Source organism: Moschus berezovskii, chromosome 6, assembly GCF_049115385.1.
Source record: "Moschus berezovskii isolate FMDL1 chromosome 6, NW_MosBer_1.0, whole genome shotgun sequence".
In the NCBI taxonomy this organism is placed as follows: domain Eukaryota; kingdom Metazoa; phylum Chordata; class Mammalia; order Artiodactyla; family Moschidae; genus Moschus; species Moschus berezovskii.
In genome coordinates this window covers 117,318,507-117,345,276 of record NC_142465.1, presented here as the reverse complement: position 1 = coordinate 117,345,276, position 26,770 = coordinate 117,318,507, and the positions used below count along the sequence as shown (strand labels likewise).

The window sequence follows — 26,770 nt, the reverse complement described above, 5'->3', positions numbered from 1 at the left end:
ACGGTAAGAGGTCTCTCTCCCTGTCCTTCTGTCCATGCTGTGCCCAGTGTTCCCTTCTTAAAATGATTTACTCATTCATTTACTTTTGACTGTGCTGGGTCTTTGCTGCTGGACGCCGGCTCTCTCTGTCTGCGGGTGGTGTGGGTTCCTCCCTGCAGTGGCTTCTCTTGTGGGGCACGGACTCTAGGTGTGTGGGCTTCAGTCGTTGCAGCACACAGCCTCAGTAGCTGTAGCTCATGGCTCCATCACATTATGGAATCTTCCCAGATCAGGGACTGAACCTGTGTACCCTGCATTGGCAGGTGAACGCCTAACCACTGGACCACCAGGGAAGTCCTAGTTTTCCCTTTCAAAACCAACTGGTCACTCCCCCACCTGCCTAAATCCTCCAGTTAGTTAGTTAGTTAGTGTTAGTTGCCCAATCATGTCCGACTCTTTGTGATCCCATGGACTGTAACCCGCCAGGCTTCTCTGTCCATGGGATTTCCCAGGCAGGAATACTGGAGTGGGTTGCCATTTCCTCCTCCAAAATCCTCCAGGGCTCCTTACAACCCCCTACATCCCAGTTCCCTCCACGTGGGTCCCCATACTGCCTCACCCTGACCTCACATCACACCAGTGCCTCCAAGTCCGACTGTATCAGCCCCTCTGGTCTTTCTGACCCTGCCTCTGTCCACCTCTTCCCCAGGCTCTGCCCAGTTCCTTCTGCCAGGAAGGCCCAGCTGTCCTCTCCACACCGCAGCTCCACACCTCCAGCTCCACACCGCAGGAACACACTGCCTGCCGCAGGCTGCTGATCACAGTACCAGGAGCTCACATTCCGGTCCAAGACTAGAGCAAGGCTAGAGAGCCCCATGGGGCCAACATGGGTTTATCCAGAACAGGTGCCCACTGCCTGTTTTTAAGTCACTCATTCAACAAGTATTCATTGAGCACCAACTATATGCAACTGGGCTTCCTAGGTGGCTCAGACTGTAAAGAATCTGCCCATGATGTGGGAGGCGTGTGTTCGATCCCTGGGTTAGGAAGATCCCCTGGGAAAGGGAATGACTACCCAGCCCAGCGTTCTTGCCTGGAGAATCCCTATGGACAGAGGAGCCTGGTGTGCTACAGTCCACGGGGGGTCACAAAGAGCCGGACAGGACTGAGCAACTAACACAACCCTTTCACTTTTTTTCCACCCGCCCCCCACCCCTCTTTGCTACCATATGTTCTGTGCTAGGCTCCAGGTATGCAGGCAGCCCACAGTTCACTGTGATGGGGTAGGACAAAGGCCAGGCCACCCTTGAGGAAACACACAGGATGACTTCAGCTCAATGCTGAGTGCTGGGAAGACCACCAGGGGCGGCCTGGAGGGGGCGGGCCGGTCAGGGCAAGTCTTACTGAGGAGGGAACATCTGACCTGATGCCCAAGCAATAAGGCAGGACTGACCCTGAGGCAAGTGGGGATGGTCTTCCAGGGAGAGGAAAAGGCCTGGAGGTGGGAGCCGGCCAGTTTGAGGAAAGAGAAGGCCCGGGGGAGGCTCAGGGGCGCGACCAGAAGTCAGACCAAGCAGGGGCTTCCTCCTGCCAGCCTGGGAAGCCACAGAGTTTCCGGATTTTACTTTAGAGCCCAACAATGCGGGAGGGGGATGCGTCATCTTCTCCCCTTTGGGGACGGCCAACGAGGCCCAGAGACCGCCAGCGTCCTGCTGGAGGCCACGCCGCGGGTCGGTGGGTGGGCTTTGGGGCGGGGGGCCGCAGCCAACCGCGCCGGCCGGCCGCGCGTTCGGCCGCCCCGCTCCTGGGTGTCTTTTGGCGGCGGCCGCAGGCGGCCGGGGCGGGGCCTGCAGGCCGGCCTCCCGCCCCCCGCGCGCCGCCACGGGGCCGGGCTCGGCGCGGCCCTCCTCCCGGGTGACGCGGCGGCGGCGGGCGGGCCCGGGGCGCGGCGGTGTCGGCGGCGGAGCGAGCGCAGCGCGGCGCCAACATGGGGGCCCAGCTGAGCACGGTAGGCGGGGAGCGGGGCGCCGGCCGCCGCGGGCCGGGGGCATCGCTGCGCACCGGAGCCGCGGGCGCCGCGCCTCCATCTCGGGCGGCGCCGACCGCGGCCGGCCTCGGGGTCGGGGCGCGGGGTCCGGCTCGGACGTGGGGCGCAGGACCCCCCCGGCCCCGCCTGCACGCCGCGCCCCAGCCGTCCCCCGGCGGCCGTGACTCAGGCCCCGGGCTCCTGCCTTCCGGCCCGGCCCTCCCGGCCGAGGGGCGTCGCCCGGAGCCGGGGTTGGGGTGGCGGGGGTGGCCGAGCCTTCCGGGGGAGCCCCGCCCCTCTGCCCGGCCCGGGAGTGCGGGGTGGGGGCGGTGAAAGAGACTGGTGACCCCGCGTGTGCGTTCATGAGTGTGAACACGTGTGAAGTGTGAACGGTCGCCTCTGTGCGAGTGTGAGGTGTGGGTGTGACCGGGGTGTGGGTGACGTGTATGCAGGTGCCACCGTGTGTTTAGGGGTGTGTTTAGGTTTTAGGGATGCTGAGTGAGTGTGCAGCTGTGCGGGAGTGTGAACAGGTGAGTGTGTGCGTGTGGAGTGGGGGTGTGTGTGTGCACATGTGCGATGTTGCTGGATCACGGAGTGTTGTTTTTTTTTAACCACGCACTACCCCTGAGCCCTGTCCTGGACTGCACGCTGGGCTCAGGTTTTCTCCTAAGCCGACAAACTGGCGAGGCCCCATTTTACAGATGAAGAAAATGCCGCCGGGGCCTTGGCCACCTGCCCGGCTGGCCGAGTCTGAACTCCCGGGCCGCAAAGTCCTCTGTCACGCTGTCATGCTGGCCGGGCCCAGGGCCGCCTCCTTTGGGATTCCTCAGAAGCCGCAGTGGGGGTGGGCGGCTTGTGTTCCCCCTCGAGACTGTGGCCAGGTCCGCCCCCCACACTCTGGTCCCTGGGGCTGGCTGGGGTTCTCGAGGAGCCCGAGGCCCAGAGCCTCTTGCCTGGCCTCCTCCCACACCTTCGCCCTCCGGCTCTGTGCGGCTCCCCCTTGGGAATGAGGCAGAAAGCCTCCTGGCCTGGCCAGTTTGCTCTGGGTGAGTGGCCCAGCCTGGGACTCTGGGGGCTATTTAGACCGAGGGGCAGCTTTGCTCAGAGCAAGCCTGGGGGTATCACCCCAGCTCAGTGGAACGTCCTGACCGTGTTCCCAGAAATCGTCTTCCTTCCTCCCTGCTCAGCCTTCTACCCGTCAGCCCAGACACCCCCCACCCCTTGCTGTTTTCCCACAGGGCTTCTCACCTGCTAGCCATCCACGTTGCCTGGATTTGTCTCTGCGTCCCTTCGATGGGCTTTTCTGGTGGCTCAGACAGTAAAGAATCCACCTGCAATGCAAGAGCCCTGGGTTCCATCCCTGGGTCGGGAAGATCCCCTGGAGGAGGGCATGGAAACCCACTCAAGTATTCTGGCCTGGAGAATCCCATGGACAGAGGAGCCTGGTGGGCTGCAGTCCACGGGGTCGCACAGAGTCAGACACGACTGAGTGACTAAGCACGCACCCTGGGATGTGGCTGCTCAGTATTTTTCCGAGTTGCCAAGGACCCCTTGTAGCCACTCGGTGAGGGACAGAGCCCCATCTGAGCGTCAGGAGACCTGCCCCAACTCCTGAGCCTCCTCTGTCCAAGGGGTGGTGGGATGGTCCCTTCCTCGTGGGCCCTGCTGGGGTCCCCACTTGACCCAGAATACCTGGAGCAGACCCCAGCCCTGCCTCCGGGCACAGAGGCTCCACGCAGTCTGTCGGAGGCCCGCTCGGGCTTGGGGCACCAGACTTCTTATCTGGGATGTGCAGGCCCTGCAAGAGGCCTCCTCCCACTCACGGAAGAGGGGTTAGCTCTGGAGTTTGCCAGCTACCTGGGGGTACACGCTGGGGGGTTTAGCTGGCCGGCCTCAGCCCTGACTCCCCTGCCCCCAGCACAGACGTAAGCGCTCAGTGGACCAGGACAGGCCGCCACCACAGGTAGAGTCCAAGGCTTTCTCCTGCCTCGGCAGCCCTGTGCCTAGCCTGTGGTCCCAACCCCCCCGCCCCTGGGCAGCAGGGCTGGGTGTCCCTTGCGGAGGGCGAGTCGGCTCTGCACCCGCCCCTCCTCCTGGGTCTCCTTCAGCCCAAGCCCCGAGCCAGGAGCCCTTCGCTGCAGGACTTCCTCTGCTCCCTCCTACTTCCTGAGAAGGGGGCTATGAGGGAGGTGGACGCTCAGATCCCAGCCGGACAGCTGGCGGGCGGCAGCAGGCAGGTAAACCTCAGCACAGGGGGTGGACACCTGGGGAGGAACACACCTGCCAGGTGGAGGTCCTGGCGGGTCCCTTTGCCTGCTGAACCCTGACCTGGGTAGAGAGGATGGCAGGGTCCCAGGGTTGGGGGGGCGGAATTCCAGGGGGTGAGCAGCTGGCAGGGTGCCACATGGGGGTGGCAGGGCTACCCAGCCTCTCCGCTCTGTTGGGCAGGCTGGGGGCTCCCTGGAGACACCCTGGCACCCCGCTTTCCTCTCCCTGTCCTATGTTATCAGAGGTGGGGAAAGGCAGATGGGCTCCCTGGTGGGCAGAGTGTGACCTTTGGGGCGTCAGGTTAAGGCCTGGGAGGCAGCTGTCCCCTCGCCCCCCGGGTGGCTGGGGGAAGGTGGTGTGTGTGTGTGCACACACGTGTGTGTGCAGTGCACTGAGGAGCTGGGGTGGGGCCTTAGCCTCGTCCGTCCTGTTTACTCTGCCCACTGTTTGCAGGGGTGGCAGGGCGTCCCAATCCCTTGTGAGTCTGGTGAAGCCTCCAGTTTCCCAGAGACAAAACTTTGGCCTTTCCACGGCACCCTTTTCTCTGCCAGCTGTGCGCACTGGGGTTTGTGTCCCGAAGGACCAGCTGACGGCGAGAGCCTGCCCGCAGCTGCCCCGGGAGAGGAATTCGTGCAGAGCCCTCCCCTGCTCTCTCCAGTGGCCTCGTTGCCCGCGGGGCAGAGGGTGGGCACCGGGCTTGGCGCATAGACCGAACTGGCCACCAGCGCTTGCCCTGCCTCAGTGTCCCCACTGAAGTGGGGTGGCCGTAGTGCCCACGTGCTGGGCTCGAGGACCTGTGCCCACGCGGAGCAGTGGGCGCGGGGACTGGAGGAAAGGCCGCTAATGTTTACCCGTCAGTCCCTGGTCAGCTCCTTCCAGCAGGGGCTCCAGCCCCACCTCTGGGAGGCAGGTGTGTCCGCCAGGAATTCAGGATCCACCCATCTGGCCAGTGCCTGTGGAGGTCCGATTCCCGCCCTCCCCCTGGGGGCATCTGGTCTCTTGTCCTGGTTACTGGAATGTTCAGACAACGTGAGAGACTGCGGGGTAGGCGCTGGTGCTCGTCCCCGTGTGAATATATCCACAGATATTTACCAAGTCTCTGCTCTGACTGCTGGAGATGAGACACCAGGGCCCTCGCCTCCCTGTGTCTGCCATTCTGCATTGTGATTGCGCATGGGGAGCTGGCCCAGGCGTGTGAGCCCCAGGTTGGCATCCAGTTCACACAGAGCTGGTGCCTGGAATGTGCAAGTTCTGTGGGAGGGCCAAGGTCAGTGTTGAGGGCTCGCCTTCAGAGCTGTTGATGAATGAGCCTTTTTCACGGCTCAGCACCTGCCCTGGGTTGGCATTTGGGGCAGGTGGGAGATTGGAGGGGAGAGACAGAAGCCTGGGATCCGGAGCCCAGACTCTACCCTGGGCCTCGCCAAGCCAATGAGGAAGGCATCTGGCCCGTCTCCTACAGCTGAGGGTCAACGAGGAAGCGCAGAGGAAGGTGCTTTGCAGACTGCGCAGTGAACTGCAGGCCAGGGCTGTGTGTGAGTCCCTCAGTCCTGTCTGACTCTTTGTGACCCCATGGACTGTAGCCCGCCAGGCTCCTCTGGTCCATGGAATTCTATAGGCAAGAATACTGGAGTGGGTTGCCATTTCCTTCTCCAGGGATCTTCTCAAACCAGGGATCGAACCCGGGTCCCCTGCATCTCAGGCAGATTCTTTACCTGCCGGCCAGGGGTCTTAGTTATCAAATCTGGCTGTGCATGCACTCAAACAGCTGTGCTGGGAGGAGGTAAAACTCCAGGGAGCACAGCTCCACTTGGCTCTTAATGGCATTTAAGTTTATTTCCAGGACTGCCCACAATAGTGATTTCCTGCAAATGTAACTTGGCTCAATTTTTTTCCTAAACAATGTTCCCGGTGGATATGCCTTCCCTGATAGGCGGAAGGAGCCTGGAGCAGAGGAATCATCAGAGTGCCCCACCCTCATCCCCGGGGAGTTGGCAGAGGGCAATGGGGGCTCCAGAAGTCTGCTAAGGGCTTGATTAGCCAGGGAGGGGCCTGGCAGGTGAGATTTGAGGTTTGAGCCGGACTCTTGGAAGCTAAATAGGAAAGGAATGTGCTGGTTGGACAAGGGAAGAGTGTGCAGAGGCCTGAAGCAAAAAAGGCTGGTGACAGGATGGTAGGGACCTTGAGTATAGGCAGTGGGGAGCCATGGTGGTGGGTGTTTGGGGGTCGGGGGGAGCAGCCCGTTGCTTTGGGCTGCTGGGGCCTGGCTGCGGGAGGTGGGAGATGGGATTTCGGTGGAGCCGGGGATTTGGGCTGTGGGCTCCAGGGCATCTGTCTTGGGAGGTGCCTCCAGAAGAACCAGACTACACAGGACTGGCTTTCATGGCCTTGGGCAAGTCACTTAACCTCTCTGAAAAATGGGGACAGCAGTCTCACTTGTTTTGAGCGTGGTCCCTTGAGGACAGACTTTCCTATCCTCAACTGGATGATCGTCCCAGTGCTGCAGCCTGGGGTTGAAGTGAGGATTAGCTCAGCGGATTCACAGCCCACTCGTGGAGCAGAGCCAGCTCGGGGCTGTGTGTGCTCTGTGCATGGCCTTTTTCAGCCTCGATTTCTCCCCAGCCTTAGGTGGGACCTTCCTGAGAAAGGTGGAGCCTGGAGAAGTGAAGATTCTCTCCTGAAGTCCTGAGCTAGGTCTCAAACCCGGGTTTCCTGACCCTGGAGTCCTGGGCTACCAACAGGCCTTTTTTCAATATTTGTTGTATTCGTTTATTTATTTGGCTGTGTCTGGTCTTCACTGTGGCACATAGGATCTAGTTCCCTGACCAGGGATTGAACCTGGACCCCCAGCATTGGGAGCAAGGAGTCTTAGCCACTGGACCGACAGGGAAGTCCCCCCAGTGGGCCCTGAATGAAATCCAGGGTGGGAGAAATAGCACGTGGTAGTCAGGACATGGTAGGTGCTGGGTAAATGAGCAGGAGACCAGAGACCCTTTGTGTGGCCCTGTGTGGGCCAGGGGTCGGGGTGCTGGGGCCAGCTCCCTGGGGCCTTCCCTTTACACCCACTGACGCAGACCAGGGGCCCCGTAGGGTGAGGCCTTGGTTGCACGCAGCCTGGAGGCCCTGTCCGCCAGAGAGGCACTGTCCATGGTGTTCTGAGCCCAACAAAAGGCCTGTAACCAAAGCTGCGGCTGGGCAACTTGAAGCCGCTGGGCCGGTTTGGCGGGCAGGGCCAGGCCTGGTGTGGAATCCTGGTGCCTATGCTCTTCCTTCGCTTGTGGTGGGGAGCCCCATGAGGGTGGTAGAGAAAGCTCCTCTGTGTGTGTGTGTTTTCGCGCACACACACATAGATAAGAACACCAAGGCTCAGAGAGGCCTCAGATACTGGCAGGGCTTCCAGGAAGAGAGGGAACATTGAGACTGGGCCTAGAGAGGGGAGGATCTTCTCTAGAGGTCTGCAGAGGAAGCAGAGAGGCCTCCCTGCAGGCGAGCAACTTGGCTCTGAGCTTCCTAGCGGCCAAGGAAAAAGGGGAACTTGCGTGGAAGAATATGCACGGCTGTCTACCCTGAGAACTAAGCTCAGGGAGGTACCCTAGGGAGGACGAGTGAACAAGCTGTGAGGCCGTTTTCTTGAGAACCAGTGTTTTGGGAGAACTTTCGGTTCTTGACCTCGCTGTTGGAACTGCTAGTGTGGACTCCCTTCTTCACTTTTTATTTTGAAATAATTTCGGACTTACAGTAAGTTTAGAAGAGTGCATAAACCAAAATATACCAGATGTTAACATTTGCTGTGTTTGCTTTATTGTTGTATGTGTGTATTTTACACCGTTTGAGAGTGAATGACATTATGTTAATTCTTTGCCTCTAAATACTCGTGTCTGTCTCCTGAGAAGGACTTTCTTTTGCATAGCTTCAGGATGGTGATCAAATCAGAAACATACAGCGCTGCTGTCTCGTCCATGGCCCTTAACGCGTATTCCGCCAGTTGTCTCAGGATTGTCCTTTACAGCTGTGTTGTTTTTCTCCCCGCCCCCGGCCCAGAATCAAATTCAGAACCCCACGCTTCGTTCAGTTTTTCTGTCCCTTTGGCCTCTGAACAGTGAGTCTCCTCCATATGAACCTTGTCCCTTTGCCTCAGGGGAAGTGGAGGTTTTCCCAGTGACTCAGTAGCACAGAAACACAGGGGTGTAGAGTCCGTCCCTTACACAAGAGCCTTCAAGCTGCAGCCTTTCAAAGACGCGAACGTGTGCTCCCTGCACGTGAGGCGCGAGTGAAGTCAGTGCCTTGCTCGCCCTCCGGCGCCTCCTGACGGTCCTTCAGTTCCACCGTTTCCCACCTCTTCTCCTGCCTCCCGTCCGTAACTCTTCTTGTCTGTTTACTCAATGCCAGACCCTGGGTGCCAGCTGTTGTACTGGACTACTGTATTTATCATGGTACTCTCCTGTAAGGTTTTAAATGTCATCTTTATTTTTGTTTGTGTATTATTTGTGTGAGAAGTATTCTAAGCCCATTACAGTACAGTACAACATAGCCGATTGTGCGAGCTGGGTGCCTGTGTCAGACTTACGAACAAATTGGACTTCGCAAAAGGGCTCTCGGGACGGAACTTGTTCGTAGGTAGGGGACTTCCCTGTCTTCATTTCCTCTGACTGCATATAAATCGTCACAACTAGGTGGCACTAAGCAATAGAAATTCCTTCTCTCACACTCTGGAGGCCCGAAGTCTGAAATCGGGGTACTGGCAGGGCGGGCTCTGGAGGCCAAGGGGAGGGTCTTTTCCTCCTTCATGCAACCCTCTCCCCTGAGTCTTCTCTCTCTTAGAAGGACACTTGTCATGGGATTTGGGGCCTACTGGCAGAATCCAAGAGGATCTCACGTCCAGATCCTTAGTTTGGGTTTTCCTCCCGGTTAATTTATTTCGCGGCACCAGATCTTCCTGGCTGTGAGAGCTTTCTCTTGTCGCGGCGAGCGGGCGCTACTCTTTGCTTGGGTGCCCAGGCTTCTCATTGCAGCGGCTTCTCTCGTTGTGGAAACGGGCTCTAGGTGTGTGTGTTTTAGCAGTTGTGGTGCGGGGACTCCAGGAGGTGCAGCTTGTGGGCTCTGGAGTGCAGGCTCAGTATTTGTGGCGTTTGGGCTTTCCTTACACTGCGACATGTGGGATCTTAGTTCCCCGACCAGGGATCGAACCCGTGTCCCCTGCATCGGCAGGCGGATTCTCATGCACTGTACCACCAGGGAAGTCCTCCTTGGTTTAATTACAGCTGCAAAACCTCTTTTTCCATCCCCACAGTCTGGGTGGACAGGTCTTTTGGGGGCCACCCTGCAACCCACCAGAGCCTCCTTTAATCTGGAACCCGTTCCTCAGCCTTTGTTTCTCGTGGCCTTGATATTTTTGAAGAGTCGCGCCAGTGGCCCCAGAGGACGGCCCCTTGCTGTTTCCTCATGTTAGAGGCGGGTCCTGAAGATGGCACGGGGCAGTGCTGGCCCCTCTCGCTCCGTGTCAGGAGTTGACTGGTGTTGGCTGGCCCCGTTCCTGTGCTGCTCGCTGGTCAGGGTGGGGTCTGCCAGGTTCTCTGCTGCAGGGTTGGTCTGAGCGGTCTTGAGGCTGTTCTTGTCTTCTCCTTGGGTCTCACTTGTGGTCCAGTTTGTGGAAGCTGCCCAGGATGCGACTTCCGGATGGCCCAGGGTAGCCACTGCACCCACATACATACCCAGTGAGGTCACAGGCCTGCTGGGGGACAGGCTGGGTTAGCTGCTTTCCATGGCTGATTTCCATCTCAACAACCAGGAAGTGTGTTTTCCGATCCCCATTTCACAGATGGAGAAGCAGGGCAGAGAGGCTCAGTGGTTTTCCTTCCCAGGGACGAACATAGAAAGAGCAGCAGGCTAGTTGCCTTTCTTTGCAAGGATGTCCTCTCCAGGTAAAACCTAATAAGCAGTTTTATCTGGCCATGTGACTTGAGTTTTCTCTGTCTTCAAAGTATCCAGACCACCTCTGAGGGTCTTTGTGAGGCTGAGGGTACGGGGCAGGGGGTTCAGGGGGCTGGCGAGGAAGAGCCTCTTAGAGCCACAAAGCAGGGTTAGCATGATGTTGAGGGTGAGGACTGATGTTTTAAGAGCGTGGCTGGGAAGGCAGGTGGACTCAGACTTGAATTCCAGCTCCCCACCTGCCAGCTGTGTGCCTTTGGGTGAGTTGTTTCGCCTCTCTGAGCCGTTCCCTTGTCTGTAAAGCGGCAGTGGCGTTAGCACCTTCTTCAGGATCGTTGTGAGGTTAACCCCCCTGTGGGGCTCAGCACAGTGCAGAGAGCTTCAGGGGACCTTGCAGATCACCTTTGTCCAGTTCAGTTTAGAGGAGGGGAAAGGACTCAACCAGGGTCACCCAGCCAGCAAGAAGCAGAGCTTCCCAGCGTCCAGCTCAGTGCCCTGGCTGCTCCTCACACCTGAAAGCAGAACCCCAGGGCTCAGGGGTTTGTCTGTAGCACTTGATATCACTTAGTGGGGTCAGGGAGATTGACTCGAGGAGGGAGGAAGGGAGCACAGATACGCAGTACTCAAGGTTAAGCACAGGTACTTGGGAACTTTGTGCTGAGCTTCCTGGCAGCCAAAGTGAAAAGGGGCTACATGCTCAGTTACGGAACTTTCTTTGTCCCTGTTCCTCAGGGGAAATGGAGCTTTTCCAGTGACGTAGTAACACACTGATGGGTTTCACGAGTTTGAGTTTTGTATTAATAGTGTTTCCCGGCTGGCACCAAGATGGAGCCAGGGTGCCTGATGAAGTGGGGAGAGGGTGTTCCTGGCAGAGGAGTGGTCTGGAGGTGTGGACCAACTGGTGTGTTTGGGGGAAGGGCAGGGGGCAGACTCTCCCTGGGGCCAAGCTGACCTCTTGGGTCTACCCTGTCATTACAGTTGGGCCACGTGGTCCTCTCCCCAGTCTGGTTCCTGTACAGTCTGATCATGAAGCTGTTCCAGCGCTCCAGCCCGGCCATCACTCTCGAGAATCCAGACATCAAGTACCCACTGCGGCTGATTGACAAGGAGGTCAGTGCGGGGCCCGAGGGGTCATGGATCACGGGCACCTCTTTCTCCTTCTCAGCATCAGAGCATTTCATGGGCATCTACTGTGTGCTTAGGGCACGGACCCTCTTGAAGCAGATCCCATTATTTGCCCATTTTACAGATGGGGAAAGTGAGGTGATCCATTTCTAAGGCCCTCCCAGGTGGCACTAGTGGTAAAGAACCTGCCTGCCAATGCAGGAGACATAAGAGATGTGGGTTCAGTCTCCTGGAGGAGGGCCTGGCATCCCACTCCAGTATTCTTGCCTGGAGAATCCCATGGACAGAGGAGCCTGGCGGGCTATAGTCCAAGGGGTCACAAAGAGTCAGACATGACTGAAGCGACTTGGCATGCATGCACGCATATCCATTTCTAAGGCTACCAGTAAATTACTAAGGGATTTGAACCTGGGTCTTTGACCACAGAGCAGGTTCTCTGAGCCACATTTACTATCCCACAGAAAATCAGAGTGGGAGGGATGCTGTAACGACTTTTGGGTCCAGGTACCCATTTAATAGATGTGAAAACAGAGGGCAAGAGAGGATTAACTCAGGTCACATTGTGAGTTAGGGGTTGGGTTAAGACTCAGGCCTAGGCCTTGTGGTCATCTGAGGTGCCGCATCCCAGGGCCCCTTCCTTAAAGACAAGGTCTCCTCCCCTCTCCTTCCCTCACTCCCAGACCCACCCACTCAGGGCTCCTAGAGTCCTGATTCCCTGCGTGTTCCCGTGATCTCGACTGTGGCTGAGTCTGCACCTCCGGCAGGCTCACTCCTGCCCTTCCCCTCTGATGCTTTTCCTTTTTCAAACCTCTGATCGTGGTTTTGATTTGAAACCATCCTCTCCCCATCTTTGCCCAGCCGCCCACCCTGTAAGGCCGCCTCCCTCCTCACTATCCCATCAAAGCCCCTCCCCCGTGCTATTTCTGGCCACAAGCAGCTGCCTTGGAAGGGGTGTGGCATGGAGGAACTGAGTCATGGGGCAGAGAAAGCCAATCACCTGCTACAAGCCCGAATCCCGGGCTCTGGTCTGTGCCCTGGGCTCCACATCAGAGCTGGAGCACCTGTGGCTGTAATTGTACCAGGAGTTCTTCTTAGAAGTCGAAAACCAGAAAGAGGCCTCCCCCCCAAAAAAAATGACCACTTCCCAGATGAGACCAGACTCATCATTTCAGTGTATCCTGTACACAGTTTTTTTCCTCCTAAAATGAAATCACGACATTTTGAATCCTTTTCCTTTCATAAAGTTCTTTTTCTTTGTTTTTTTCACCACGTGGCTTGTGGGATCTTAGTTCCCTGACCAGGGACTGAACCCCGGCCACGGCAGTGAAAGCCCAGAATTCTAACCCCTAGGCCACCAGGGAATGCCCTTGTTACTGTTTTTTAATTCCAGAAGTAATGTATGATTTACATGTGCTCACTGTGAAAATTGTACTTTTATTAAAAAAAGCACATATTTATACATGCTCTGTTCTCAAGGTGTGAATGTTCCCCTTCCCCGCACCGTGACCCCTGTGCAAGAGGGTCCCATTCATGGGTCATCATGAACCTTTTCTGGTGTCACACTGGTTGTGTACATGATGTGTGGACGTTCAGGTGTGTGTATACTTAGTTTCTCTTTTTAAATAACATGACATTTTTACCTGGCTGTACAACATGGACTTCCCTCATGGCTCAGACAGTAAAGAATCCACCTGCAATGCAGGAGACACAGGTTCGATCCCTGGGTTGGGAAGATCCCCTGGAGGAGGAAATGGCAACCCACGCCAGTATTCTTGCCTGGAGAATCCCATGGACAGAGGAGCCTGGCGGGCTACAGTCCACGGGGTCACAGAGTCAGACGCGACTGAGCGACTGACACTTTCACTTTCACACACAGCACAGACACCTTCTCATGTCTAACCCAAAGCCGGTTCATTCTGTTTGACAGCTCTCTTGTATTTTGTCACAGGGATGTCCACAGTGGACCCTCCAGGCCCCTTTGATTGAGCAGGTGGCGAATGTCCTAGCAGTGACCTCCCCCGTTGTAGCCTCCTGGCGGCTTTGCAGGGTCAGCAGGTGGACTTCTCTTGCTCCTCACTGTGGCACAGGGAAGGGTCCCGGCTGCCCGCCCTTCCCCTCTCCGAAAGGGACTGGACCAGGTGATGGGCAGGGTCACCCTGAGCTCTGAGAGTCTACTGCTAAGCTTGTCATGGCCAGTGGCTTCCTGGAAGCAGCAGTGTGCCAAGCCCTCTCAGACATTAGTCTCGTGACTTTTGCTGTCCTGGGCTAGAAGTTGTCGAACATAGTAATCATCAGAGTCTTTGCCTCATTTCTATTCTTCCTCCAAAAATGTCTGGCATGTGGATTTCTGACCTCGAACCCCAGGACTGGTTGATAATGCTGGAATCCACTTGCAGGAGGCCTTGGGCATCTGTTCGCAGCTGGACTGTGGGGCAGAGAGACCCACCGGCCTCCAACAAGCCCTGTGTCCTGAGTGGGGGCTGGGTGCCATCTTTCCTGAGATCCAGGCCTCCTTCCCCAGCTTGCTCACTCCAGTGATTCTCTGGCCCTTTGGAGAGATCTCTTGACCCTCCCTGGGTGGTAGCACTGTCCATCACTGGACCTTGCCTCCTGTGAGCATGAACACAAGTGCTGGACAGCTAGCTGCCTGCCTTTCCAATGCCCCTCCGCAACCACCGTCCTACAGCGCCTGGTGCAGGGGAGATCCCCCAGGGGCCTTCTGGAGCTCACTCAGGGTCTGGCCACTGGGTTCACGTCCTAGCTCTGACACTGTGGGACGCTTGCCTCCCTGGCCTCTGTTAAGACCAGGCCCCGTCCTCAGCCCAGCCTTGGTCCTAAGCCGCCTCTGCTCTGCCCTGGAGCGGAAATGGCCTTTGCCCATTGACCATGCCCTGGGTGCACATGGCCATGTCCACCTCCCAGGCAGTGAGGCTGCCATGCTTCCTGCCCCGTGTAGCCCTGCCACAGTCATGCCATCCTGCCTTTTGGGGACTTTTAGTTTAGTGGCTTCTAGAGCCCCTCTCTCAAGTCCCAGCCCCAAGACTCACAGGAGCCTTGTCTCAGCCCTCCCCCTCTGTGGTCAGCCTCCAAGCTCTTCCCACCACCCCAGGACAGGACACTTCTCAGGCTATGGTGGAGGTGGTTCCTTCCCTCCTTCCCCTGGAAGCCCTAGAATTTTCTGGGCGATTTGGCATCCTCCCTGTGGGATCTGGAGCTCGCTCCCTGCCCTAGCCACCTTGCTCTGTGACCCTGGGCGGGTCACTGCCCTTCTCTGGGCCAACGAGAACAGAACACTTGCAGTGTGTGGCTGATCTCTGTGCCCTCACATACACGTGTGAGCAGGGCATGTGTCCACCTGTCAGTGTCATCTCTTAGTGACACCCTGGTGCTGGGGCAGGGTGGGGGCTCTGGGTCCGGTGGCCCCTCTGCCCTGGGAGCCTGGGTGTTGTCCAGCAGCTCGGCCTCCTTGCAGGTCATCAGCCATGACACCCGGCGGTTCCGCTTTGCGCTGCCATCGCCCGAGCACATCCTGGGCCTCCCCGTCGGTGAGTGCAGCCCCGACCCAGCCCATACGGAGCCAGCACTGGGAAAGGGAGGTGGGGGGACGGGGTGGGTTTGCATTTCAGTGAGAGCAGGGAGGGCTTCAAGGAGGAGGTGTCAACCATCCCGGGCCTTTGAGGGTGAGTGTCAGAACGAGAGGGCAGAATGCCCCAGTGTCCCTGGCAGTGGCCCCAGCATGAGAAAAGGCAGAGGGCTGGGATGTGATGGGAGTCCCTGGGGTGGGGGGTGGTGAAGGGCACAGTGGGAGCCGGGGTCAGTCCAGACTGTGGATGCTGGGTGGGGCACAGGGAAGTGGGTTGAGACCCAGGGGGCGCTGCAGGGCCGGCCCCGGGCCCAGACTCACCACCGCCATCCTGCAGGCCAGCACATCTACCTTTCGGCTCGAATCGACGGGAACCTGGTCATTCGGCCCTACACGCCCGTCTCCAGCGATGACGACAAGGGCTTTGTGGACCTGGTCATCAAGGTGAGCCCCGGGGCCCCCCTGCGTGGGCCAGGGGTGACAACATAGCAGCCCAGGCCTCCACGGGGCCCACGCGCCCCAGAGTCTGGTCTCTGAAGGCCTTGTGCTCGCTGAGCGTGGTCTTGGAGTGAGGGGCCCCCTGTGGTTCTTAGCACAGGCGGAGCGTGGGGGTCTCAGTAGAGGGCAGGGGGGCTGGATTCAGGCTCAGTGTCTTCAAACCAGGACAGATGGTCTGCCGGAGAGGAAGCAGGCAGGCCCATCTGCTCACGCAGGGCCCACCTTCCCGTTCGCAGACAGGGGAAGCCCAGGGAGCTGGGCGCCCGCTCCCCCTTGAGAAGCACCCCACAGACCCTCTGGGCATGCAGTGTGTGGGGCTCGTGGGTCCTTGTGTGGGCACTGGGGTGAGGGGCTCTCCAGTCAGGGGGTGGGTGCACACCATGGGGAAGATACAGCCGTTAGAAGCAACAGACCAGAGGGACACAGACCACCCAGAAAGGACCCTAAAAAACGACACTGAGCGGAAGGGGAAGTGACACCTCTCACCCAGTACATTTTTGTGAAAATTAGAAACAAGCTTTACAGCAGTGAGTCACTTTCTCTGATGACACACCCAAAAAGTGGGAACCTGCCAGAGCTGGTGGTGGGCGTGGGGTGTTAGACACCTTCCCCAGTCAAGGCCCAAACCACAACCCCCACCCACAGGCACCCTGGCTCAGCACCCCCACAGGGACCAGGCTTACTGTCCCAACGCCGCTGTGCAGGTCCCAGGCCCCCTCACTGGACCCCAGGATTGAGGGGCAGAAACAGACCCCTGCTGGGCTGCACCTTCAGCCCCGGGGGTTTCAGGTCCCAGGCTGGGCGCTGGGTCTGTGAGGGCAGGAAGGGAGCTGGCCTGGCAGTCCTGGCTCTGGCCTGGGTCCTCTCTTTCCTAGCTGTCACTCAGGTCACAGACCGGGTGCCCAGCACACCCGGCCCTGGAAGCCTGTCTTTGACTCGAGAGTGGACACTGAACAGGTGGGCACACAGAGGTCAGTGTTTGTTCAGGGGACGGACACTGGAGCTGGAGCAGGGTGATGACAGCTGTGCCCCCCACCCCATCCCTCTGAGCAGGCAACCGTGAAGCGAGCAGGTAGAAATGGAGGGAAAGGACCCTCCCAGTGCACAGGCCCTGGGGTCAGGAGGAGGCTTGAAGACTCAAGGGCCAAGAAGGGGAGAGGTCAGCGGGGCTGGGCAGAACCTTGGCGGCCCTGCGGGGAGGGGGGCTTTGTCCAGAAGGAACAGGAAGGTGGTGAGGGTTCATGCATCTCTTCTTGCTGAACTCACCCCAGCCAGATGTGGAGGAGGTGTTGGGGGGATTCAAGTAGAGGATGAAACGCTCACGAGGACCAGGTCCTTCCTGGCTTGGAGACCTCGTGGCCCCCTTGGTTCGCCCTGGCTAAAGGTCAGAGTGCTGGCCTGGTACACAGTGGGCTCTGCCCACTCCCTTCCCCAGCTGTCCTGCAGCCACGAGTTCTCCCGTCCCCACCCCAGAAGCTTCAAGCCCTGTGAGGCCCCTGGCCTTGGCACACCCTGCCCCTGCCCCCTCTCTGCACATCCACTCCTGCTTGCCCTTCAAGACCCAGCACAGATGCCCTCTCTGTCCTGGAGCTCCTCTTCTGTCTGCCCATCTCTTTGTCAAGGGTTGTAGCTGCACCCCTTTTTCCCAAAGCTGAAATCCCAAAGGGCACAGAGAAGGAAGTTGTTCCAAGAGTGACGTTTTCATGGCAGCACAAAGTGGAAAGAACTGAACATCCAGCAGCAGGGCCTGCACTGGGTGACAGCGTGGGAATCTCCTGCCGGGAGGGGTCACAGACACGGGTCTTGGCAGAACATCAGGCCCTTGGGTCGGCTGCCATGGACACCAGGCTGATGCTTTGCCCACCAAGGGAACGTTATGGGGAAGGCAGGCCCCCGGTGGGGGGACGGGACACAGATAGGTAAGTTTTGATGGGTGGGAGGAGCACCAAGTGAGCAGGCCACACGCAGCCACAAAAGACCCCAGAACAGGCTCTTCCCGCTGTGCCCAGAGCTCACCCCAGCAGCCTGGGAATGGGGGCTGAGGTTGGTGCGTGTGTCTTGCAGGTTTACTTCAAAGACACCCATCCCAAGTTTCCCGCTGGAGGGAAGATGTCCCAGTACCTGGAAAGCATGAAGATTGGCGACACCATTGAGTTCCGGGGCCCCAACGGGCTGCTTGTCTACCAGGGCAAAGGTGATCTGGGTTGGAATCCCCAAGGACCTGGCGGGTGACCCGCCCCTGCTGCTGTCTTGAAGGGTGACTCCTGTAAGGCAGGCCACCTCTTCTCTGGGGACTCAGTTTCCCCAACTGTTAGGGATCAAGGTGGCCAGCGCAGGGGTTGCAGACCAGTCTTGGGGGGCACATCCTGCCCACAGACTAGCTTTGTTAGGCTGAAAACAAACCAGGGGAGGGCTGAGCTGGGACCCCCTGCTTCTCCAGCCTCCTGCTCCTCTCGGCATTTGAGCTGGCCCTAGTCCCCCCTTGCCATCCCGCTCACCTGACTGGCTGGGGCGGGTATGGTGGTCACCACACCCAAACCCTTTAGATGGGGACAGGGCCTCCAGCCTTTCTGACTCCCAAGCACGGTGTGTTTGAGAGCTGGGCCTCACCCCGTCTGCTCTCCCCAGGAAAGTTTGCCATTCGTCCAGACAAGAAGTCCGACCCTGTCATCAAGACGGTGAAGTCTGTGGGCATGATCGCGGGAGGAACGGGTATGTGGATCTGGAGGCCCGCCCGACACCCCGGTGGGCGGGGGTCTCGAGTCGGGGGCAAGGTGTGGGACGCCACACAGGTTACGAGAGCCCGGGAGCTGCCTGAGGTCAGCGTTGTCCTGGCACCTCCCCAGGCATCTGCCTGGCGCTGTGTGTATGCAGCAGGTGCTCACACAGCATGTGGGGGTGGCTCGTTTTGCAGGCATCACCCCAATGCTGCAGGTGATCCGCGCCATCATGAAGGACCCTGATGACCACACCGTGTGCCATCTGCTCTTTGCTAACCAGGTCAGTGGGCAGTCCTGAGGTCTGCAGGCCCAAGGGTGGGGTGCCGGGCAGGCACTGCTCAGGGGTCTGCAAGGCACTGCGGAGACACTCACGGTGGCTGGAAGGTGTGTTGAGTGTTTTGTGCACAGCAGCCTTGCAGCAGCAGGTGAGGTTGGGCAGAGCTAGAGCATCTGACCCGAACAGGGCTGCTTGGGTGGGGGGTGTGAGGCGCCTGGGGCACCCCCACACCGAGACTGGCTTCCCTGGCCGCTTCCTCGGCACCCCAGCGCTCCCTCTACCGCACGTGGAATTTGGGACCCACCAGGGATGTGGGAAGTCTGAGGGTGCATCTGCACAGATGAGCTGCAGAGGACACACCCGCACGAGGTCCCTGAGCTGGGGGTGTTGGGATCGGGTCTGGACCTGGGCTCTCTGGCTCCCGAGTACATGTCCTCCTCCCCATGCCTGCCACTTGCCTGCCTGCCCTGCCTGCTGTGTGGCCTTGAACAAGTCATTCTCTCTCTCTGGCCTTCCCTGTCTCCCTGAGGAATGAGCTGATAAAGCCAGGTCATCACGAGGATCTCTCCAGGCTCAGCATTTCATGACTGAATATATAGATTTTGTAGCGAGGCCCCTTTGTGGGGAGGCTCAGATGGGACACCCCCTGCCTGCGTTGAGGGGGCGTGCACCTCTCAGATACGGTTCAGGTCAGCCTGCCCCAGGTCCGTCTGGCCCAGGCTCTGCCCCTCATGACTGAATATATAGATTTTGTAGCGAGGCCCCTTTGTGGGGAGGCTCAGATGGGACACCCCCTGCCTGCGTTGAGGGGGTGTGCACCTCTCAGATACGGTTCAGGTCAGCCTGCCCCAGGTCCGTCTGGCCCAGGCTCTGCCCCGTCCATCTGCGAGGACGCTGAGCCCAGAGGGGAAAGGTTGGCCTGAGGTCCCTGGACTCCCACACAGCTGCAGAAAACTGCCCTGAGGTCAACCAGCGCAGCCTTGACCAGGCCCAGGGGTGGATGGAAAGAGCCAGAAATTCCAGGCTGGCTGGTGGGGTGAGTGGATGGGCTGCACTCGGCTTGGTGGTGCTGGGCGGTCTCCGTGGAGGCCCTCCGTCGCCTGAAGTGGCAGCGTTTTGCCCATCGGTGGGGGCGGTGGCTTCTGTTATCTGTTTCTGCATTTAGTCGGTGCGGTGTCACAAGTCACGTAGCCTCTGAAAGTTCCACTCCATGCTTGCAAGGGAGTGAGAATGAAAAAAAGTGCAAAAAAAAGTATCATGTGAAAATCGTTCTGACCTCAGGGTCCCACTGGAGGGTCTCAGGGACCCCGGGGGTCCACAGGGAACCCCACATGGGGAACCACGGCTTTGCTCCAGTTGGGTTGTTGCCTCTTCCTTCCTTCCCCTGAGTGACGGGCATTCTCGGCTTGGACGGGGGCCGCAGCCCCTTCAATTCCCTATCTGCAGTGTAGGGTAACAGGGGCCCACCTCAGGACCGCGTGAGGACTGAGGTGGCCTGGGACCAGAGCGCTTAACATTGCAGATGTGTGTATTCTTCCTGGAGGGACCGGGTGGCCAGGAGGGAAGGCCGGCGGGGACCCAGGGTGAGGAGGGAAGCCCCACTTTCAGAAGGGCACCAGGGAGACAATAAACAGCAGGGCAGCCTGGTTCTTGGGCAGGGAGACTGATGTTCTGAAGGCATTGGTTCTTCAGAAAGTAATACTCAGAAGTCGCAGTAGTATCATTTTTTTCCTGTTATAATATGACAAAATGATGCACTGTGGCCTGGAAGACAAAATATATGTGGGCAGCCAAGAAAGTTTTGAAAAAGAAGAGTGACAAGGAAGAATACTAAGAAGTGTTAGTGACAAAAATAGCGCGGCTCTGGAGCCACACGTGAGACCTGGATTTACTGGACTGGCTGTGTAATACAGTGGGAAGTCTGGACCGTGCTGGAACATGCGAGAATATGTGGCTATTTACACTGAGGTTAGTTAAGATTAAATAAAATTAAAAACTCCCTTTCCCAGTCTCACTAGGCACATTTTGTTGGTTCCATAGTCTCATGTGACCAGTGGTTTGTTTCCCTGCTGGATAACGCAGATCTAGAACATTCCCATCATTGTAGAAGGCTCAGTTGAACAGCCCTGACCTAGAAGCAGACCTGAGTGTAAGTGGGACTCTGTATCTGATGCAGGTGACGTGTCAAACCTGAGGAGGCGAAAAGGAATGTTGGTTAGTTGCTCTGCACTTGGGAAAAACGAAGCTGGTCCCTGCCTTACCTCAGAGAACACTGAAGCCGGTCCCTGCCTTACCTCAGAGAACACTGAAGCCGGTCCCTGCCTTACCTCAGAGAACCCTGAAGCCGGTCCCTGCCTTACCTCAGAGAACCCTGAAGCCGGTCCCTGCCTTACCTCAGAGAAAAGTGAAGCCGGTCCCTGCCTTACCTCAGAGAAAAGTGAAGTGCAGGTTAAGGATACATGTGTGGAAAAGTGGAGCTTTAAAAGTAGAGGGCGAGCATTTTTAAATACAAGAAGTATTGCTGAACGAGTGAACAAAGATGGTCAGGCTAAGCAGGACACTGGAGGAGAGCCCATCAAGGAGAAGACTGATGGAGCCATCTGCTCAAAAATGAAAAGCTCCTCTGGGGAAAAAGCACAAACTATAAATAAGGTAGAAAGATAACTGAGGATGAGACACATAATGTATCATCAGTAAAAATTAATATCCTTCATATAAAAAGTTTTTACAAATTAATAACAAAAAAATATGAGCAGACCAGTGACAAGCTTACTAAGAATAAAAGATAAAACACAAGCTTTATTTTCCATCAGTCTGATTGGCAAAGCTTAAATGATTGTTACCCAGTCCTGGTAGAGGTGTAGAGGGGTGAGTACCCCAGGACTCCCTGCTGGCGTGTATGTTGGTTGTAACCTACATGGGGAATAAAGCAGCGGCTTGCACTGAAGGCCCTAACTATGTGGAATTTTCTGCCCTGGACTCCACTTCCTCGAGTTGATCCTAAGGAATTGACAGGGCACTGAGGGTGGTCAGAGAGGTGTTCACAAAGGAGGATGTTCAGAACAATTTCCATGCCTCTCGTTGCCTGCCTGTCCCAGCGAGGGGCTCAGGAGAGGTCAGTGAACAGGTGACCTTTGCTGGTTGACAGAGCTCTTTGGCCCTAGTTTCACAACAGCCCTGTGAGGTAGTCGTACCGCTCACTGACTGGAGGAGCCAGATCTGTGAGTGACCTGCAAACATTCTGGGCAAAGCCTGTGCTTAGGAATGGAAAGAGGGAGTATTTCCAGAGTAGATTGCTAACACTCCCTGGGGGTCTAAGAAGGCTTCCTGGAGGAGGTGAAACAAGCTGAACTCTACAGGACCACGTGGGGCTGGCTGAGTGAAATCAGTGGGGGTGAAGGTGGGGAGCTGCAGGCCAAGCAGAGGGATCGATGTGGGCAAGGTTTCGGGTTGTGTGATTTGGGGAGTCGCATCTATATTCCGTAAATTATGGACCTGTTGATACAGCCGCCAGAACATAAAGACTTGGACTTTCCCTGGAAGCTTTGCCAAGCATGTGGCCCACGGGTGGGCGGGATGACAAGGGTCTCCAAGCGCAGTCCCTGTCGCTGTCCCTCCTGACCACTGGGCCCTGTCCGCCCCCCCAGACCGAGAAGGACATCCTGCTGCGGCCCGAGCTGGAGGAACTGAGGAACGAGCACTCTGCACGCTTCAAGCTCTGGTACACGGTGGACAAAGCCCCTGAAGGTGAGCGTTCCCCAGGCGGGCGGGCTGGGGTGGGGGCGCTGGCCCATGCCCGCCTGTGCTGTGAGCTCTCTGCCAGCTGGAGCCTCCTGTCTGCGTGGTCTCCCTTGGTCCAGCTCACCGTGGCCCTGTGAGAGGAGGGCAGTGAGGAAAGAGGGATCAGAGAGGGGAGGTAAGTGCCCCACAGTGCACAGCGAGAAAACCCCAGAGCTGGAACTTGAACTTGGATCTTCCTCTTACGGAGCCCTAGGCCTACCCCTGCCTGCATGCTGGACACAGAAGGCCGGCCTTCTCCCCTTGAGCTGGGCCAGCACTGGGGGTGAAGGATGATCGTTTCCACAGTGCAGGCATCAGCCCTGCAGGTGGGCTGCACTAATGTACAATTACCTTCACTCTACCTGTCCAGTGTTTGGGCTGTTTGCCAAGGACACACAGGAGGCAGGGAATGAAGGCTGCCCCCCAAACTTGAAACAAGGTTGTCCTCTGGGAGCTAGACCCTGCTCCAGTCTCCTGCCAGCAAAAGGCCTGGCTGCACTGTTAGTTGGAGAAGGGCATGGCAACCCACTCCAGTATTCTTACCTGGAAAATCCCATGGACAGAGGAGTCTTGTGGGCTACAGTCCATGGGATCAGAGTCAATTGAAAAAGACACGTGGGAAGTGACTTAGCATGCATGCATGCACTGTTCATGGACACTGCCCTCTGGTGGTGGCACCTGGCAACGCCGAGACCAAAGTGCCTCCTCCTAGTGACAGTTTTGAGACACCAAGTAGTATGGCCCAGGAAGAGATCCAGTTGGGTAGTTTTCTGGTATTTTACACTTACGTTTTTTATTACTCTGACCACGATTCGAGAGTAGTTGGAGGACTTCTGTACCATCAGGTATAAACTGGAAAAGTTTAGATGCTGAAAAAGAACATGGTACTAGGCCAGCGTGGCAATTGTGGAGCTAGAGGAGTTGGGGGAGGGGCCCGCTGACCACGTTTCCCCCACAAAGTCTCCTTCAGTATACATGTAATGAGAAATATTTAGCTAAAAAAAAAAAATCCTTGTAAAACTGAGATGTATCTTATACACCTGTACATTTCATATAATAGCAAATAGGGTTTAATCCCATGAAGTTTTTCACAAAGTACTTTGAGATCTGTTAATAAAATGTGATCTACCTGCCTATGTCCCACCCGTTCCAGAGGGATTTTAGGCAGCTTATAGAGACTTATGGAGTGAGTCAGAGTGAAAGAAAAATAAGGGCAGGCCCATAAAATGGAATCTAGAGTGAGGTTTGTACAGGAGCATGGGCTGTGGTGCACCCTTACCAGGACTGACCATGCATATCACTCTGAGCTTCCCAGCAGCCAGTGTGAAAGGGGAGATGTGGTTAGTTACTAAGCACAGTGACTGTGAGGTAGAGAATATACCCCATTGCTCAGCACAGTGGAGGCTTCCTCATTCAGAGCCAGCTGAGACCAACTTACCCCCCTCCCTCAGGGGACACACCCCCGTCCCCCCACCGTGGGCTGTACACGGCGTGACACAGGGAGTGGTGTCCATTTAGACAAGGCCCCTTGGTAACCTCCGTGTGACCTTGGACTCCGCAGCTGCATTTCTATTGGTGTCAAAGGCTTTAGTGAGGTTCTTCCAAATTGTGAAGGACAGAGAGAAGCCAGATAGTTGGGTGTTTGGACTGGAGGGACTCAGGGTACAGGATCCTTCTCCCAGCCTCAGGCGGGCCTGGTGGAGAGCCCTGCTCATCGGATAGACGCCGTGTTGCTCTGCCTGCTACTCGCACTGCCGCACGGCCCTCGGCCTGCTGTTTCGCCAGAGCCAAGCCAGAGGGCTGGCCTGGGTAGGCCCCCCACTCATTGGCTGGGGCTCAGAGGCTGACCTGGGGTCAGGCGCCCACCGTGGGATCAGGCAGTGGCTAATGGTGGCTTCTCGGAGGGGAGGGAGCGTGCAGCGGGTGGTGGGCATCCGGTGAGTCCCTCTGTCCTTATGGGATTGAGATCCTGCTGAGCTGCTCAGCACAGGGGTCATTTGAGGGGCCAGCATGTGCCCTTAGTCCCCAAGCAGTGTTTGTCCCGACTGACCATTGAAGAACTGCAGAGCCAGGTAAGCTTCAGACTGGATTGCTCCTCAGGCACCTGCAAAAGGGAGTCAGGTTGTTGGGCAGTACAGGTGATGGGGGCAGGAGCCGTGCACCAGTTCTGGCTGGTCCCCACCCCTGAGCAGCCCCCGTGGGTGGGTCAGCCCTGAGGGCCTGTGTGGGACTAGAGTCCTGCCGGCTCTGGGGCGCCAGGCTCTCACCACGGGCGCCGACAGTCGCCGGGAGGAGTAAAAGGCTGCTCTGGGTCCCAGGTGAGACCTGGGGCCGCAACTGCACGCGTGCATGTGCAAGACAGGGAGGCAGGCGGGACTTGGAGGGGCTGCTGCTCTGAGGGCCCCACATCTGGGGCCTCGGCCTGTGTCCTGGCCTTGCTGTTTTCTGGCTCAGTCCAGTTCAGTTCACTTCAGCCGCTTGGTCGTGTCCGACCCTTTGCGACCCCATGAATCACAGCACGCCAGGCCTCCCTGTCCATCACCAACTCCCAGGGTTCACCCAAACTCATGTCCATCGAGTCGGTGATGCCATCCAGCTGTCTCATTCTCTGTCGTCCCCGTCTCCTCCCACCCCCAATCCCTCCCAGCATCAGAGTCTTTTCCAGTGAGTCAACTCGTCACATAAGGTGGCCAGAGTATTGGAGTTTCAGCCTCAGCATGAGTCCTTCCAATGAACACCCAGGACTGATCTCCTTGCAGTCCAAGGGACTCTCAAGAGTTTCCTCCAACACCACAATTCAAAAGCACCTAATGCTTACTTGGGACACATTCCTTTGTTCATTATTTATTGAGCAACTACTCTGTGCTCGGCTGTCTAGGCACTGGGACTATAGCTGTGGACTAGAGATGGCTCCTCGTGGGCTGACACCCCATGGAGGGAAGAGTCAGACAGTAGGCACAGGGCTGGTAGGTAGCAAGAAGGGGGCATGGGGTAGGCAGCATCACCCTGACCAGCCTGGCACTGAGCACTGGCTGGGGACCTCTGGGATGTGGGGTTAATGTCCCAGCCCTGTCTATGCCTCGCTGTGTGACCTGAGGCAATTCTGGGTCCTCTGGGCCTCAGTTTCCACATCTGTAAAATGGGATCAGTAAGCCCCGCCCTGTCCATCCACGAGGGTCACACAAGAGGCCAGGAGAAGTGAAAGGCCTTGAAAACTGTTAAGTGTGGTTAGGGAACCTTGACAGGCTTGTATTTGTGATCCAGGTGACCCAGGCATGGGGGCAGGGGATCAGGGCCGAGGTCTGCTCCATTCTTCCGTGTTTGTTGAAAGAAAGGAGGAATTCACGGGCGCAGCAGCTTCGTCACAGAGGAGGGGGAGGTGGGCAGTTGACGGTCGGTCACACGGCCACCCTCAGGCTCACCTGGTCTCCCGCCCCGCAGCCTGGGACTACAGCCAGGGCTTCGTGAACGAGGAGATGATCCGGGACCACCTGCCGCCCCCAGAGGAGGAACCGCTGGTGCTGATGTGCGGACCCCCACCCATGATCCAGTACGCCTGCCTGCCCAACCTGGACCGCGTGGGCCACCCCAAGGAGCGCTGCTTCGCCTTCTGAGGGACGGGCCCTGGCCGCCGGGCCTGCCCACTGTCACTGTGCCCTAACCTCACCCACCCCTCCTGCCGCTGTTCATTAACACCACCTGCCCCACGTCTCCTGCTGCGCCGGGTTCAGCCTGGCCTGCCCGTGCCTGGGAGGTCACCCCGCTGGGCTGGCCCCTGAGGGGCCCCTTTGGGAGCAGGTGTCTGTTACAGGTGGGCCGCCGTTGGCCACCTTTAAGACAGATTCCTGTTTAGGCCTCGCCGGAGATGTTCCTTCCCTTTCCTTCCAGCCCCCCCCGCCAACATACACACTACTGGGTGGAGGCTGCCAGCACCACATTCCCCAACCTCCCCAGAGCATCCCACACCCTGGAAATAAGCAGAAATGTACAGGCAACCCTCAGCTGCAGGTCGCAGGCCCTCACCTCCGGCCTCAGACTCTTGCCTGCTGCCCCTGCCTGCTTCAGGGCCATGGCAGCCTTCCACAGCTGACACTACGTGGTAGCAGACACCAGTAAGTCCCTGTGGCAGGGGCTGCTGGGGTGAGAGGTTGGCCAAACCACCCAGGGCCCAGCAGGTCCGCTCAGCAGGGAGGTGGGCTTGTCCCTGGGGCTGGTGTGGGAAGAGGGGGCTGGCAGAGGGCCCTTCCAGCTGGCACATGGGCCCTCCCAAAGCCTCAGCAAAAACACCCAAACGTTCGGGCAGCTTTGGAAGTTCCAAGCAGTCCACCTCCCATCGACTGCCTTAGCGTCCCTGGCAGCCAGCCCTGATGGCAGAGCTGAGATGGTGTGCATTTATTCATCCGTCCCAGAGCCGCCCTGCTGCCCCTGCCCCAGGTCAGGGAGATTTGGAGCAGAGCCCCTTGTCTGCAGGACATTCACAATGGCCTCGATGTTGCCTTAGACACAGCGTGTTAGCCTCTTGCATATCGGCTTTTTCAGAGTCATTTATGAGCAAACATGACATTGAAGTAAAACTTCGCTAGTTTGAA

The 26,770-nt window shown here is 57.7% G+C and overlaps 1 protein-coding gene across 2 annotated transcripts; it reads left to right on the top strand.

The window, feature by feature from the left end:
• The first annotated feature begins 1,830 nt into the window (after positions 1-1,830).
• Positions 1,831-26,770, top strand: CYB5R3 (cytochrome b5 reductase 3). 2 transcript variants are annotated; one of them, XM_055395198.2, is made up of 9 exons: positions 1,831-1,987; positions 11,177-11,308; positions 14,796-14,868; positions 15,244-15,350; positions 17,469-17,598; positions 18,033-18,116; positions 18,319-18,404; positions 22,049-22,148; positions 25,623-26,770. In XM_055395198.2, exons 1-9 carry the CDS (start codon positions 1,967-1,969, stop codon positions 25,793-25,795), a joined length of 906 nt encoding a protein of 301 aa, XP_055251173.2. In that variant the 5' UTR covers positions 1,831-1,966; the 3' UTR covers positions 25,796-26,770. The 2 variants fall into 2 exon arrangements, with proteins under 2 accessions (XP_055251173.2, XP_055251172.2); XM_055395197.2 differs by lacking the exon at positions 1,831-1,987 and adding an exon at positions 4,220-4,242.

Excerpts from the sequence above, each read along its gene's own strand:
- CYB5R3 (XM_055395198.2), top strand. The coding sequence starts at position 1,967 with ATGGGGGCCCAGCTGAGCACG. Across the intron at positions 14,869-15,243 it reads CATCCTGGGCCTCCCCGTCG|GCCAGCACATCTACCTTTCG; the intron begins GTGAGTGCAGCC and ends GCCATCCTGCAG. Across the intron at positions 17,599-18,032 it reads GCTTGTCTACCAGGGCAAAG|GAAAGTTTGCCATTCGTCCA; the intron begins GTGATCTGGGTT and ends TGCTCTCCCCAG.